At 43.8% G+C, this 14,735-nt stretch overlaps 1 protein-coding gene across 3 annotated transcripts in view; it reads right to left on the bottom strand.

The window, feature by feature from the left end:
- Window positions 1–2,235: 2,235 nt before the first annotated feature.
- GNB4 (G protein subunit beta 4) overlaps window positions 2,236–14,735 on the bottom strand; it is a 45,267-nt gene continuing 32,767 nt past the window's right edge. For 2 of the 3 annotated variants that reach the window (XM_074153921.1, XM_074153919.1), the window contains exons 2-10: window positions 13,783–13,879; window positions 10,346–10,384; window positions 9,505–9,611; window positions 8,490–8,553; window positions 7,497–7,659; window positions 7,228–7,294; window positions 6,870–7,071; window positions 5,475–5,691; window positions 2,255–4,239 (exon numbers count right to left, since the gene is read on the bottom strand). In XM_074153921.1, the coding sequence (XP_074010022.1) occupies window positions 4,133–4,239; window positions 5,475–5,691; window positions 6,870–7,071; window positions 7,228–7,294; window positions 7,497–7,659; window positions 8,490–8,553; window positions 9,505–9,611; window positions 10,346–10,384; window positions 13,783–13,839 (1,023 nt within the window). In that variant the 5' untranslated portion in view covers window positions 13,840–13,879 and the 3' untranslated portion in view covers window positions 2,255–4,132. Of the gene's footprint in view, window positions 4,240–5,474; window positions 5,692–6,869; window positions 7,072–7,227; window positions 7,295–7,496; window positions 7,660–8,489; window positions 8,554–9,504; window positions 9,612–10,345; window positions 10,385–13,782; window positions 13,880–14,735 lie in introns of all 3 variants that reach the window. The other variant, XM_074153920.1, reaches the window with a different exon arrangement.

The raw sequence follows: 14,735 nt of genomic DNA, 5'->3' as shown, positions 1-14,735 counted from the left end.
AACAAAACAAAACAAAAAAACCCAAAACCAAACACCACCAACACCAACACAAAAGGCTCGTGGTGCCTGTGAAGTGAAGGACGTCGATTCCCCGCATGCACGCCCCGGGACTGGATACAAAGTGCACCATCAACCCATGCTTTAATTACTTGGACAGGAAATGCTATCTCAAAAAAGGAAAAAAAAAAAAATAAAAAAAAAAATAAACCAAAACCAGTCATTCCGCTACAACGAGCATTTATAACCGACTCCAACTAGCCAAAAAACTCTCACCGACATCTCAAAGCACAGCACTAAAAACCGAGCGGGAGGTGACAGCGTCCTCGGAGGGGAGAGACCAAGCGCTCTCGGAATGTCTGCATGATGGCTTCCTTCTGCCTTTCATGTGAACGTCATTGAGGGACAATTAGCGGTTACGCTAATTAACGAGTTCCTCTTTCCAGCCCAGGCCTTACAGCGATCGCACCGGGACCGGCTCCCGCAGCGGTTCCATGGGAAAAGCCCAGTTATTCCGTTTCTAACGATAAATATGGTTGTGACACATTGACCTCCTGGATCTGCCAGATTCGGCGCCGTTTCCGCAGCTCAGCGAGGGCAGAGGAGAGCCATGGTGGGAAAAGGGGAAAAAAAGCTCTGGAGAAGGATGGGAAGAGGCCGGGGGGTACCGGAGAAAGCGTGTTCACGGCTGCACCGCGCCACTCGGAACCTGCTCGTGGTTTCCAGCATCTCAGCCAACAAAGGGACATCCAGGGCTGCGTGGGAACAAACCCGAGTTGGGCACTTGCCTGGCTGGGATTCTCCAGCGCAAAGTTAAAGCACTATTAGAAAATGCTGCCCAAAAAAAAAAAACCTGTACCGGAATAAACTACATCTCGTTACACAAAAGCCCGCGGTTCCTTCCCGAGCCGGAAGAGACCCTTTGGAAGGGGCTGGGAGCGGTTTGGCACAAGGTTCTTGGTTCCTCCGTTGCTGTAATTATACCCGAGTTACCTGAAATTGGGGTAACGATGCCCCTTGGCTGTTGCCAACCTTTCAAAGAGCGGTTACGCTGGAGCCCCCAGCGCTGCAAAATCTGCTGCGCGAGTTAGAGACCGCACGAGCTGCGTCCTTCGGCCTCCATCCTTCTCTTTGAGATCCCAAGCGGGGAATAAAACCTTTTAAGTAAAAGCTACGAAGGCTCATTTTATCATCTTCCTCATCGTAGGCGGAGTTTGAGCTTTTACCGTTAAAACCGCACCCCTTTTATAGGGACATCAACCTCGAGAGGTCACCGGTGGCCCATTACAAAAGGCGACGCCACAACCTGCGCGAGCTCATTATTCGGCCTCATAATAACAACGTGTGACAGTAAATCTCTAGGCTTTAAAAGAAAAATGATCTAAACTATATCCAGGAGAGTAATTAAACAGCGAACGTCACCTTGGCAGGATCCATCAGAAGCTTCCTACAGGTTCCCAAGGAGCATGGTCTCCCACATCCCCAGCCGTGGCCGGGCTCCTGCCACCTCCCCTTGTCCCCCCCGCGGGACCCCAGCAGCAAATCCAGCAGCCACCTGGGTGATGCTTTTGGAAAGCTCGTTAACCAGCTGTCAGCATTCCTTAATTATTTCTTTTAAAAGCAGCTGAATCCAACAGAGAATCGCCCGTGGAACAAGGATGAAGTTATTTGCAGCAACACCCGCAGGAGAGCCCCTGCCACCTTCACCTCAACTTTTCAGGAAAGTTATATACGTTTCTAAAAATCGGTATTTTTTTTGGAGTTTCACGAGCAGAAACCAGTTTTAACACCAGAATGTAAAAATGGCACCTGTCTCCGCAAAGGGGTTCACTAGGAAATTGGTTCAAAATGCACTTCTATGGAAAAAAAAAACCTTTTTAGAAAAAGAATATTTTCTTAAAATCCCTTAGTAACAAATCTCAGACCGATTCGCTCAAGGCAGCTGTGAGTTAAAAAAAATAAAATAATAATAATCAAGTGCACCACTAAAAAAATAAGGCGAGCCTGCAAGATCCAAGGAGCTGCTCGCTTCAGAGAGTAAGGAGAATCCCGCGATAGTTCTGTTCACGCAGACGGAGTGTGAAGCAAAGCGCCAAGGAATTCCCGCGCCGTACAGCGTGGGGGGACACTGGTCCCACCCCACAGCCTGGGGGCAGGAAATGGGTTGGGTTTTTTTTTTCCAGCACAAGATGCGCTTTTTTTTTTTCCCCTCTTTTTTTTTTTTTTTTTTTTTTTTTTAAAAAAAGGTGACTTTCCTGTGATTGGTACATTTATTGGCACCTTCACCATTACAGACATGGCAAGTTTACAGGCACAGACTGGAAGTGCTGAAATAATTTTGGATTACAAATGTCAGAAACTTGACAAACGGTCACCTGAAGCCACAGCTCTGCGTGGCGCGATCCGAGACACCGGGCTCTCGTAGCCGCTGCCGGCCCCACAGATCCCCAGAGCTTCGGATGGGGGCAGATCAACGGCACCTCCCAACCTCATCATTTAAAATTCACCTTATCCTTAAAATAAGAAGTCACTTAAGAGAAGCCAATAGACTGGAACTCTCCGTCCCAAAACGGCCACGGAGGTTCGGATTCCCAAGGGAACATCCGTTGCCAGCGCAGGCACCAAGAAGTTAATTAACCTCCCCGGTTAATGGATGGGCATCGGTCACTTGATTTTCCTCTGTCTACACTCAACTCTGTTCCAGCAGAACCTCCCGCTCATAGGCGACTGCCATCAAAATCAGAATAAAACCAGGAAACGGCTATTTACAGTGTGGGAGCTGCAGAACAATTAGCGTCTCAATTAGCCCCCGCGGCCCAGAGCTCTGTGTCTATCGGATGGGGTCCGAAAGGCTCCCACAGGGAAACGAGCTGCTTCGGTTCCGTTTAAGTTACACAATTCCTTTTACAATTCCCGCTGCACTGCACCGACACCAAGCGCTTTCGGTTGCGGGCGCCTCCTCGTTTGGAGGGGGATTACAGGTGATTAACCGCACGTTTAATTGAAATCTAGAAGAATTTCAAAGTCCTCCTGAACGTCTCGGCTGATCGCGGTCAGGGAGGGAGCTCTGCAAAGGCACCGCTTCCCGCACACCCAGCACCCTGCCGAATGGGCTTGGGAGCACAGATCAGCCGGAGCTGGGGATGGGCCCGAACTCCCTCATTTAATTAGAGCTGAATTATCCAAATTAAAAGCTCTCAGCCCCTTAATGGCAGCGACGCAGGTGGCCTGGCTTCCACACCCAAGGACGGCGTGGAATAACCCCTGCGAAAAGCTGCAGCGAGGAAGCTAATACTTCTGCAACAGGATTATTTTTTTTTTTTTTTTTTAAATTTTATTTTTAAATTATTTCTGCCGCTGTTGCAAGTCTGCCTGGCGTTAACCCCTTGGTGTCTGGAGGCCACTCACTGCCAATGGATGAACCGGGAACCACTGGCTGGAAGGAAGAACCCCCACGATTAAAAATAGGCAAAGAGGGTGAAGGAGGGAGTGAATAAGGCGGTAGGCATTAACTGGGAGTCTCCAGGGCCTTAAAATAAAAAAAATTCAAATGCCTTCCATTATAAAAACACATACATACCATTGGCTTCACTTTATCTACAGGAAATTCACAAAAACATTTAAAACAGCAAATCTAGTTCATCCACTACAAAACTCAGAAGTGACATCTGGGGTTAAAAGCAAAGCCATAAATGTAGTTTCCTTAAAAAATGCAAACGTATTTCTTTACATACAGACAAATGTTACATGATTGGCTGCTATTAATGTGTATATTTCTGTTATGTACAAAATAAAAGTACAGGATTAGCAGACTGAGCACAAGCAAAAACCCTTCAAGGACAATCGAACCAAACCACCAAAAACAAAAAGACTGGCTCTTAGTTTGTCGGTCACCATGATTCCGTGTGCTGGCCCCTTTTAAAAAGTCAGTGATTTCTTCCCCCCTCCCCAATTTCTTCACTTGATTTTTTTTTTTTCCTAGTTTACAGAAAGCCTTTTTTTGTTTGTGTGTAATAATCAGTGAATAGAAAAACTTCACCTGCAAATACAAGGTAGAAATGTTATTTCACAGCTATAGGCTGCAGCATTGATCTCTCCAGGTCTCAAATGGAGAATGTACGTGTTTGGCTCCCAGTTAATTCCAGATTCTGAGAAAACTGTCCCAAGACCCTGTAGCTACAGCCATGCCGTCATCAGTGACACCTAAACAGCTGACACGGTTGTCATGGCCAGCAAGGACACCTGGAAAAGAAGAAGCGATGGAAGTTAATATTCACAGCACGTCGGGGACGTCAGCTCTTGCTCTCTCTCCCAGGCGAGTCTTCAAATTTGCTAAAAGCCACGAGATGCAAGATCTAATCGTCCTTTTTTGTGCTTTACCCTGAAGAACGACACACATCGCAACAGCCAGAGCAAGACACTCACCGATGAGGTTGTACACACCGTATTACCCCCCTTTTTTCTCTCTGCCCTCGCAACTTCTCCTCCTTTCTGCCCCAAAGACCTCCTCATCCTTAACGGGGCTCTCTACTTCCTAATCCGGAAGGTTTTTTCCCCGTTTTCCGCAACACTGCCCACAATTTCAGCCATCAAATACTTCAAAGATCAAATGCGATGTCTCCATCTAACTCCCTTCAGTTTCCTGTGTTTTGCAAGCCCTAAGGATTAAATCCCCCCTCCATGTGTTGTGTCTGTTGTGACCGTTCCAAAAGCAGCGTCTCTTTCCCGCTTTGCTGGTGGTGTCTTTCCCTCCCGTCCTCCCACTCCTCTGCTCTCCCGAGGGTTGTTAAACCTCAGCCCGTCCCTGTCCCCGAAGGAAAAGGACACGTTTGTGTTCTCAACAGCAGGATCGAGGTTCGGAACAGAACCAGGTCCCATCATTTAATTTAAAGCCGCAGCTGTGCTCTAAACAGGTCTCTGTCTGACACAAGCTGACTTTTCCAAGGACTAAAAGCGTCCACTTCCCCTCTCTCCCAACAGCAGGAAGTTACGCTCCCCGAAGCAGAAGGTGCTCCTCTAACTCACTGCTCTCTGAATTGCCTCCTCTGAGGGCTGCAGAAGGCAATGCAAGTGTGTAATTTTGTATTACTTAATTTCACACACTTCAGTGAAATAGGTTTTCTGGAGATGGAAGGTAATTTTGGAGGCTGCTCCTCAGCCCTGAGAGATGGCATCTTCCAGCGCAGGGACATAACAATGGCCAACAGCAAGGAATAGGAGGATTTCACCCACTGGAGCTTTTACCCCACACATCGTATAGACGGGACCATTAATGCAATGGAACAGCTGGAAAATATGACCAAACCCAATAACACAAGAGGACACCACTCCAAAAGAAAAGGGGAAAGAAAAGAAAAAAAAAAAGAGAGAAGGATGCAAGCAGATTCCATACCATCGGCAATGAAGAGGCTCTCTGTTTTGCACGGATTTGGAATATCCCTATCCCTGAAAATGGGAAATTGCAGCTCGTTACTCACCCGCTCGCTCCCCTTTCAGAGTGTCCCACACGTTGCAGTTGAAGTCATCGTAACCCGCTAGCAAGAGGCGGCCGCTTTTGGAGAAGGCCACGGAAGTGATCCCGCAGATGATGTTGTCGTGGGAGTACATCATCAATTCCTGATCCGCGCGGAGGTCGAAGAGCCGGCAAGTGGCGTCGTCAGATCCGGTGGCAAACGCGTGTCCGTTGGGGAAGAACTGCAAGTTTTAATGAAGAGATGGGAGTTTGACACCAGAAAAAAATACATTGTTTGTGATTGTTCACAAAACAGAGGGTTATTTTGCTGAGGTGACCAGGTAACGGCAGAAAAAGTTATTTAAATTAAAAAAAAAAAGCCATCTGCATGTTAAAAAAATGCGTATACACAGCATTGGTAACACCTGAATGACTGGAATTTTACCCAGACGGATCCTGGCTGTGGAAGAACAGGGGTGATTCCTACAGAAGGAAGGAGAAGGGAGTTGCGGTGCCCTGGCTGGGGGCCGGGCAGAGCTGGGGGCCGCGGACACGCCGTTCCCTCCAGGTTGGCTCAGCCACCGCAGGAGATGGTGAGGGAACAGTTCCATTCCCCGAAAACCCATTCCAAATCCCAGCCATTCTCACAACAGCCATATCGATGGAAACAGGAATGGAAAGAGCTCAGGATCCAGGTCTAAGTATAGGAACCGCATTTTTCTGCTGGTCATGCTTTTGGTATTTTCTCAGCCTTAATAATTTTTCATGTTTATCAAAAACAGATGCAGCTTAGACCTCGATTTCGTTCCCTATTTATCAGGGCTCGTATCTTGCGGATCAGAACATAGTGTTACTATGACAGAGAGGAAATATAATCCAGTTTATAAATATTACCAAGTGATTCCAGGGATGAATATTCAACAGCAGTACTGATTTTAACTTTGCCTTCCAGAATATTTCACTGAAAGCTCTTTTCAACAGAAAATATCAAGTACACTTTCGTTTAACAAAATCCTTGGAGCGGAGGATGCTGGGCTATTTCACTCCCTCTCAGTATAATCGCATTCATCTACAATTTTCAGTTTTTAACACACTGCCACACTGCAAAAAGTTTCCCCTCCTCCGTTCTTTGCTGCTTAAAAAAAAAAAAAAAAAAAGTAAGGTTTCAGTTACTGAAGAAAACCAGAGCTGAAACTATCCCAAGAACGCTTCAATGCATCAGAGATGACGGTAATAATAATTTAGTTATAAACTAGATTGTAAATGATTAGACAACCTTCTTCGTTACTTATAATTTAACAGTCTCTAACAAAGTAATTGATTTTAAATCAAGGTACCCCAGTAGAGGATAAGCTGGAATTCATGCAACCATCGCTTTTATCCTCCCCCTTTATTCCCCTGGGGAAATACAAACACTTACACAAACGGCGTTAATATCCGACACGTGCCCGGTGAACGACTGCCTGCACATCCCATCTCGAATATCCCAAAGCTTCGAGGAGGCATCGCAGGCGCCCGACACAAAAGTCCTCATGTCCGGACTGAGGGAGAGACTCATCACATCGCCAGTATGGCCAGTGAAGGTGGTGGTCTGCTGCCCAGTTTCGATATCCCACAGAGCGCTGCAGAGAAAAGCGACGGCATTAATACGATAGATGTGGTGATTTGAGATTTTAAGGTTTAAATACGAACCAAGGCATCGGAGAGGGGAAAAAAAAAAAAGGAAAAAGAAAAAAGAAAATAGAAAAAAGAAAGGCCAACAGAGCTCAAAAACTCACCAAGTGGTGTCTCCTGAGCTAGTGACGATTTGGTTGTCATCCAGAAAGCGACAACAGGACAAGTATCCTAAAAACAAAACAATTATGTTAGTCTCAGACCCAGGATTAACAAATTGAAGCTTAAAAACCCAAGAGCAGCGACTGAAGTTCTCCCCCAGCCGGTCTGTAACCAACAGAACTATTTCAGAGCTCACAATAGGCTTCAAAGCGGGATTTGTTTTATTTGGTGCAATGAAAAGCCCCGGAGCGGAAGCGGGAGCGTGGCTGACCTGTGTGTCCCGGCAGCTCTCGGCTCACCCTCACGTTGCCCTCCCTGGTTTTTAAGTTGTAGATGGAGCAGATGTTGTCCAAGCCACCGCAGGCCACGTAGTTCCCCGAGGGAGCGTAGGCGCAGGTCATCACCCAGGAGGATCTCAGAGGAATGGCGTGCATCTTGGGGAGACACAGCTCATCAGCGCTACCTCACGCATTACCTGCCACTTCTCCGCTAATCATTCATAGCAATTAATGGATTATAGCGGATCAAACACACCAAGACGACTGTGTATCGTAATTGTCAGTATTTTGATTGTACAACGTATTACCACCCATTTCGTATTTACACATCCATACATCCCAGGGTGAAAAATACCAGTAGTCTCCGGGGTAGGTACACAGAACTTCAGTTCAACATTATTTAATAGCAAAGCTATTCTAAATTTAAACATTTACTACATTTGTTTATTCCACTTAGGTTTCTTTGTCCAATTCATCTACATCTGTAAACTATAGGTTATAAAAGGGATGGCTGTACCCATGGAGACGGGAGAGTTTACAGCAGCAGATCACAACTCCACACTCTACCTAAGCTTTTCTCATTTTTTCTTTCATTTTTGCCTTTTTCTTTTTCTCCTCCTTTGCCCTTCCACACAAAACACTCTTGTAAATTCTGAGGTTGTGTATTTCTACAATTGAAAACCAAATTAGTTTCGGAAGCAACACCACGCAGGCAGAGAGCAATAGCTACAAGCTACTGCACCAGCAAATCAGAGTGAAAATATCACGTATCACCTAGAACTGCTCCTGCTGAGACACGACCTGCAGCACATCACTAGTAACCACCCAGGCAGGAGAGAAGAAAACCCAACAAGATTATGTCTGCATTAAAAAAAAAGACGACTTCTTTTAATTTTTGCTTTGCAACCATAGAAAAAATAGACACAAGCCCCCTCAAACCCACAAATTATGCACGAATTATTGATAGGGATTACAAAGAACTCTACCTTATTTGTTGTATAACTATCCCAAATAATTAATTTTCCATCTTGAGAAGCACTGACTAGTAGCCTAAATACAAACACAAAATAAAATATGTTAACATACAACAAACTGAAAAAAATCTCAAAATAGACATCCATCACGCGTGATTCCCAAGTCATTCAGAAATTTCATTTCTTTATTACCCTCTGCTTTTTTTTTTTTGTTTTGTGGGGGTGCTGGGGGAAGCAGCTGTCGGAAAAACTCTGCAAAAATCTATATATTGCCTGACCGAAGAATCGTGTGTCCACAGGGACTCATGATTAACAGCGGACAAACCCCAACAACTTACCGAAACCCATTTTATGAACTCTCCACAGCTGCTTTCATTTTTCATACATTAATATTTTAGCTATACAGCTACACAAAAATAAACAAGAAAATCAGGGGAAAATAAATCTTATCTTGAGAGCAGATTCTAGCTCTATTTCTTTCTGGACTACACGACAGAGAGCAGACCACGAGGCATTGTTAACATCTGACCATCAGCTGCGTAACAGAACTCCCTCCTGAAAGCTAAATAACTTTTCCCGCGATGTACAAAAGGATCTCTTTTTTTTTTTTTTAATGAAATAGAATTTGTCTGTAAAGTTTTTAAATCCATGTTGTCGCAGAAGTTACACAATTATTCAACATCTTGGAAAATATAATATGCATCATTCCAAATTTATGGCTCACCACATACACCCTCCTCTGCTTAAATAGAGTAAAGAATTTAGTTAAAATCAAAAGGAGGAAAAGGCAAAACATCTGTGGCAAGAGCAAACAAAGTACCTCTCCTTTCAGTCGAGCCTTTTCTGTTCCCACTATGGTTTTAAAAAGGCAAACTAAAACTAAAGACAAAAAACCCACCACAGTCGTAGTCTGTGATCCCCCTGCAAGGGCACCGATACCGCACGGGCTCCCGAAACCCGGTGTTAATTCTGAATTCATCTGATTTCTAAACCTTAATCCGCAGGTTTAGGGATGGCCTGTACCAACCTGGAGTCGGATCCCCAGTGCATAGCGTAGATTTTGGCTAAGTGACCTCTAAGCGTACGCCTTGTTCGCATCTGAATTCGACCCACTGAGTCCAGACTTGTTGTGATCTAAAAATAAACAAAACAAACCCCTGAGATACTGAGAACTATTTTTAAGACACAAGATAATTGAAGACTTTTGAACTCTGATAGAAGATAATCCATCTTGGCATGCAACATTAAAAACAAGAAAGGATACTAGTGTACAAGCCAGGATTGAGTACATGCAAAACAGATTTTACAGAGATAAACTGACACACTTCACAACGGCTTCGCCTGAAACTTCAGAAGGCTTTTTTTTTTTTTTTAAAAAAAATACTACTATGTAATACTGAGGCTATTTCAGATGATCAAATCTGAAAGTTTTCAATTAAAACCCAACGGAAGAAAGTCCTCCAATATTTACTGCGCTGTTACTTTTTAAAGCATGGCAGAACTTAAACATGCAAAATACTTTTGTTTCCAAAATACATCTAAAAGACATTTATTTAAGTCTTTCTAAATATACTAAGCACAATAAACACAGTCTATTTAAAAGGAAAACTGGAAACAGGACCCATTAAGATGATGGGGGTTTTTTTTGACTGGTTGGGGGTTTTTTTGCTGTCTTATTTGTTTGGATTTTTTGGTGGGATTGTTTTGTTTTGTTTTAAATAACTGTAAATATACAGTGCGTTTACAAAGGCTTCTTTCACTTCATTCTTTCAGTTACTGAACAGGAACACGTTACAGTCATAAAGTGTAGGGATTTTTATGGTTTTTATGGATCGATTAACAGCCTGCACACGGAATCCAGAACATACCTGGGCAAGAGTTGTGTCGCTACACGCTTTCCTTGCATCCTGCAACAAAAACAGAACAATTTGAATCTAAAAGGCAACACCGAGCATCCGCCGAGAGAAAGCGTCTCAAGAAAAATAACTCTAAAGCTAAACTTCACCACACTCAAAAAACCCACAAGGATCTCACATGCCAAAGTGCCTTCTGTCACCCTCGTATGTTTTATTATCCAAGGAATGTAAAGAATTGGCACAGGAACTGGGGGTAGGGGAGGGAGAGGGACCTCAGAAGGGGCAGAATCACAGAATTGTGTGATTCGAAGGCATGTGGAGCCGTCCCCACGTCCCAGCGCCTACCCTCTGCCCCGCTCTCCTTCCCCGCTTGGGCCTGAAGGACCGAAGAACTGATCCACCTGGAAAAGCAACCACAGGTTATAAGGGATTAGCAAACTTGGGGCTACGTGAGGCCCTTGCCATCGCGGGTGTGACGGTGGCGGTTAGGAGAGGAGGGATGAAGATTAACAGGCAGGATCTGGCGAGCGGGACAGACAGGAGCCTTAGCAAAGCTTAAGCTGCTGCCGAACTTCTTCCAAAATGAAGAAAAAAATTTAAAAAAGTTCAAGTGACACTTATTCATTTCACGGAATGGATGGTGCTCAGGTCTCCATACAGATATTCCATCTTTTTTTTTTTCCATTATTTCAGATTCTATGGGCATATGGCTGGCTTCCTGCATATTATTCAACCCTACCTAGAAAACAGACTGTATTCTGGTTTGTACGACCAGAGAACAGCCTGGAGACCTGATCCAGCCCCACTCAGCCCAGTTTGCACCACTGGTGTTGTGCAAGGCTTGGTTTCGGTTACGACTGAACCACACTCCCCCTGCTCAGGCTCCCGCCTTCGAGAAACAGAAATAGGCACCGTGAGCAACCACTTCTGAGAAGCACGGTTTAAATAATTGGCTTAAAATGAGACAGGAGCTTCTACAGCCCAAGTTAAAAGATAAAGCTTATGGGCAGCAGGACTGAAGGATGGGCCACCAGCCCCTCTCTAACTCCCTGCAATTTCCCCTCCACCGCTAATTCCCGCGTCTCCCCACCCCGAGAAAGCATTCGATCCCTACACGAATGGCCACGTCCTCTCCGAGAGGAGGAACGGAAACATTTACGCACACATTTTGGAACAGCATCAACGTGTTCAAACCAGGATCCTAAAGTTTTTCAAGCTCTTGCTTGAGAGTTACTTGACATTACAACTTGAACAATTTCTCAGCGCGTGTTTATTTTGACCACCCTTTATAGCTTTCCTCCCAGAACGCGAGCCTGAGAGCGGATTAAGTTATCTCAACTTATTTTTAAGATGTCTGAACTGTAGAAATATTTATAAAATGTTGACATCTGGAATCAGGAGGGGTTTAAAATACCAGAGGAGCAAATCCCCTAGCACTCAGGACTTGTTTCAGCCACAGGAAGAAACACACTGGATTTTAAACAACTTGAGTTGTTTAGTTTAGCTGAAATACTTGAGGATGTTCAACAGAAAATGAATTCTGAACGCAGGCCGAACAAAACAAAGCCATTTTTCTTCAAGAAATGGCCATTAGCAACACCTCTACTTGAGGGTAACACTTGCCGTACGATTGGCAAAGGTGCAGGAAAAGCAAAGTTTCAACAGGCTATTTTAATTCTCACGTTTTAACTGTCACTTCTACGTATGCACCATCGGAACAGAATCATTAGCGTCACAACAGCAAAAAGCTGCTCTGTGTAACTATAACTGCAGACTTCTCTCAGTTCCCGCAGTACGAATGCAGTGTTTGCGAGAAAAATCCATCCGCTCACTCAACGTGCGGCCCCCATCATTTCCTAGCACACACGCTACAGATCTCAGTTTTTCTACCAAACTGTATGTATTTTTTTAAAATGTCACTCAATTTCAAGTGACGCTGTGCCAAGTAGGCAACACTTCCAAAAATCCCATCCTGAATTTCAACCCTCAAAGCGAGGACACGTGTCACACGGGAACTTTATTGTAGACAGAACTGGGAATCAACTTTAACCATAAGCCCATCTCGTTATCGTTCATCGCTCACTGATCCTTCAAACTTCCTGCACTCAAAATTCATGCAATCTTATTTTACCCCCCTAAATAATACCTGAAAATTACCAGCCCACTATATATTCTACACACTTCAAAAAAAAACCCAACTTATTTTTTTTTACATCCTGTACCTCTCCTCTTACCCCTCCCAAACAAAACGCCTATTTAGAAAGAAAACTGTGCAATTATTTAATAAAAGTCACCTATACAAATATGAAACTGAATTATTTGTTCAGAGAGTTTCTTGAATATTAAGTCACCAGGAGCGTTTTTAATTGCATATGGATCTGAGATTAAAACGAAGCAAAAGGTGTCCAGCCCTGCACTCAGATCCAAAGAGGCAAACACTACGTTACGAGGGGTAATGGTTTTAAACTGAAAGAGGGGAGATTGAGATGGGATCTGGGAAAGAAATTCTTTGCTGTGAGGGTGGTGAGAGCCTGGCCCAGGTTGCCCAGAGAAGCTGTGGCTGCCCCATCCCTGGGGGGGTTCAAGGCCAGGTTGGACGGGGCTTGGAGCAACCTGGTCTGGTGGGAGGTGTCCCTGCCCATGGCAGGGGGCTAGAACGAGGTGATCTTTAAGGTCCCTTCCAACCCAAACCATTCTGTGATTCTATGAACTCCTGCCAGCAGATGCCACACATAAAAGCCTGTAGTCTTAGCTGAGAGGAATCTTTGCAAATAAGACATTCCCATATAAATCAGAGTTATGAATGCTCTATGTTTAGGAAAATGAAGTTTTGTTGAAAAATAAACAGGCTCTGAAGATCCTTATTATACTTTGTACTTGTCTCTCTACTGAAGACTGCAGCACTGAAACACAAACACACAGGCATGTCGCAACAGATTCCTGGTAAACCGGCTTTGGGCATGACAGCTCATACTCGGTTTATCTTCAGTGAGTAATTTCAACAAAAAAAAAAAAAAATACATGACATCCACCCAGAAGGTTCTTCCCTCCCACTCCATGCTTTGACTTGCACGTTTATCAAGAGTGGCAGCGCAGTGCTGACTTTTAACCCAAAAATAAGTTTTTCTAATACCCATAACTCCAACCCGTTGTGTTCAGGTCCTAGAATTTTGCTGCACCCTTTTTTTTTTAAAATCCGAAAAAAAAAAATGTGTAGAGACACATACATGCCTAGAAACAAAACACAGTAAACTTCAATAAGAAATAAAACATTTTGTTCAAGAAATATTATGAATGTATTTCATTATACCAATGGCTTACTTTTCAGCCTGAAAATATTTTAAGCTCTGCACAACTTAAACAGCAGCAAGTACGAGATGCGATCTTTACACTTTATTCCTTTAAAGGAGGAACTTCATCATGAAAAACAAGCAATTAGCAATTCTTACTCTGATTTGATTTCGCAGCTGCTCGGCCTCCTGCCGTAACTGTTCCAGCTCACTCATCTTCACTCTCTACTTCTCACACTCCACTGGTGAAGAAAACCTGCCAATGAGGGAAGAAAAAATAAGTTTCAGTATCACTTTCTCCTCTTTAAAAAACAAAACCAATAAACCCCACGAACCTATATATATTTATGCTGCTTTTAGAAAGGCTTCCAAATAGATACTCGCTTTAGTACAATGCCCAATAAATTTTGCAAGACCTCAGTTATTTCAATTCCCGAATTGCCACGAAAAGCAGAATTAAATGAAGTATATTTTGAATAGAGAAGCAACCGTCAACAGAAGCACCCACTCTATTTTAAAATACTGTTATTAACGCATTTTTTGTGCCGCTCTTCTCACCCACCCGGAAACCTCTTCAGTCTTCACCCCAAGATGGCAACAGAGAGCAAAGACTGCGGCGGTGCCTTAAACATTTACCTTGGAGCTCGGCATCAATATCTACAGTCAATATCAACCAATATCATACAAGCACCTTTGCACCTGCACATCCAAGGTGGCTTTTAATTAAAGATGAAAATTATGAATCCTAGACTACAGCTGAAATAGCAGGTTTTCTACAATTTTTTTTTTGGTAGAATTTTTTTGATGTTTTCAATTCAAAAGCACCCACACAGTGAGAAGGGGTAGTAAAGACCGAACTATCCTAAAAGCATCTTCATGCTGGTACCACCCACTACATTATCTAAAAAACCTGAAACACTTCTAGCATAGAGAAGAAATACAGAAAGTCAGACTACCGCTCACAAAATGAAAATTGAGGGAGGAAGGAAAAGAAGTGGGAGAAGAACCTATTAAAAACGTTATTCTAAGCTTTTTATTGAAGTCTGAGAGACAATACAGTAGTGTCCCCCCAGTTCAGTCCATTGAAAAATGGCTAAAGAACAGGGGAAGAG

Source organism: Numenius arquata, chromosome 9 (genome assembly GCF_964106895.1).
Source record: "Numenius arquata chromosome 9, bNumArq3.hap1.1, whole genome shotgun sequence".
In the NCBI taxonomy this organism is placed as follows: domain Eukaryota; kingdom Metazoa; phylum Chordata; class Aves; order Charadriiformes; family Scolopacidae; genus Numenius; species Numenius arquata.
The sequence above is the reverse complement of the archived record's forward strand: the minus strand, read 5'-3'. Positions and strand labels throughout refer to the sequence as shown.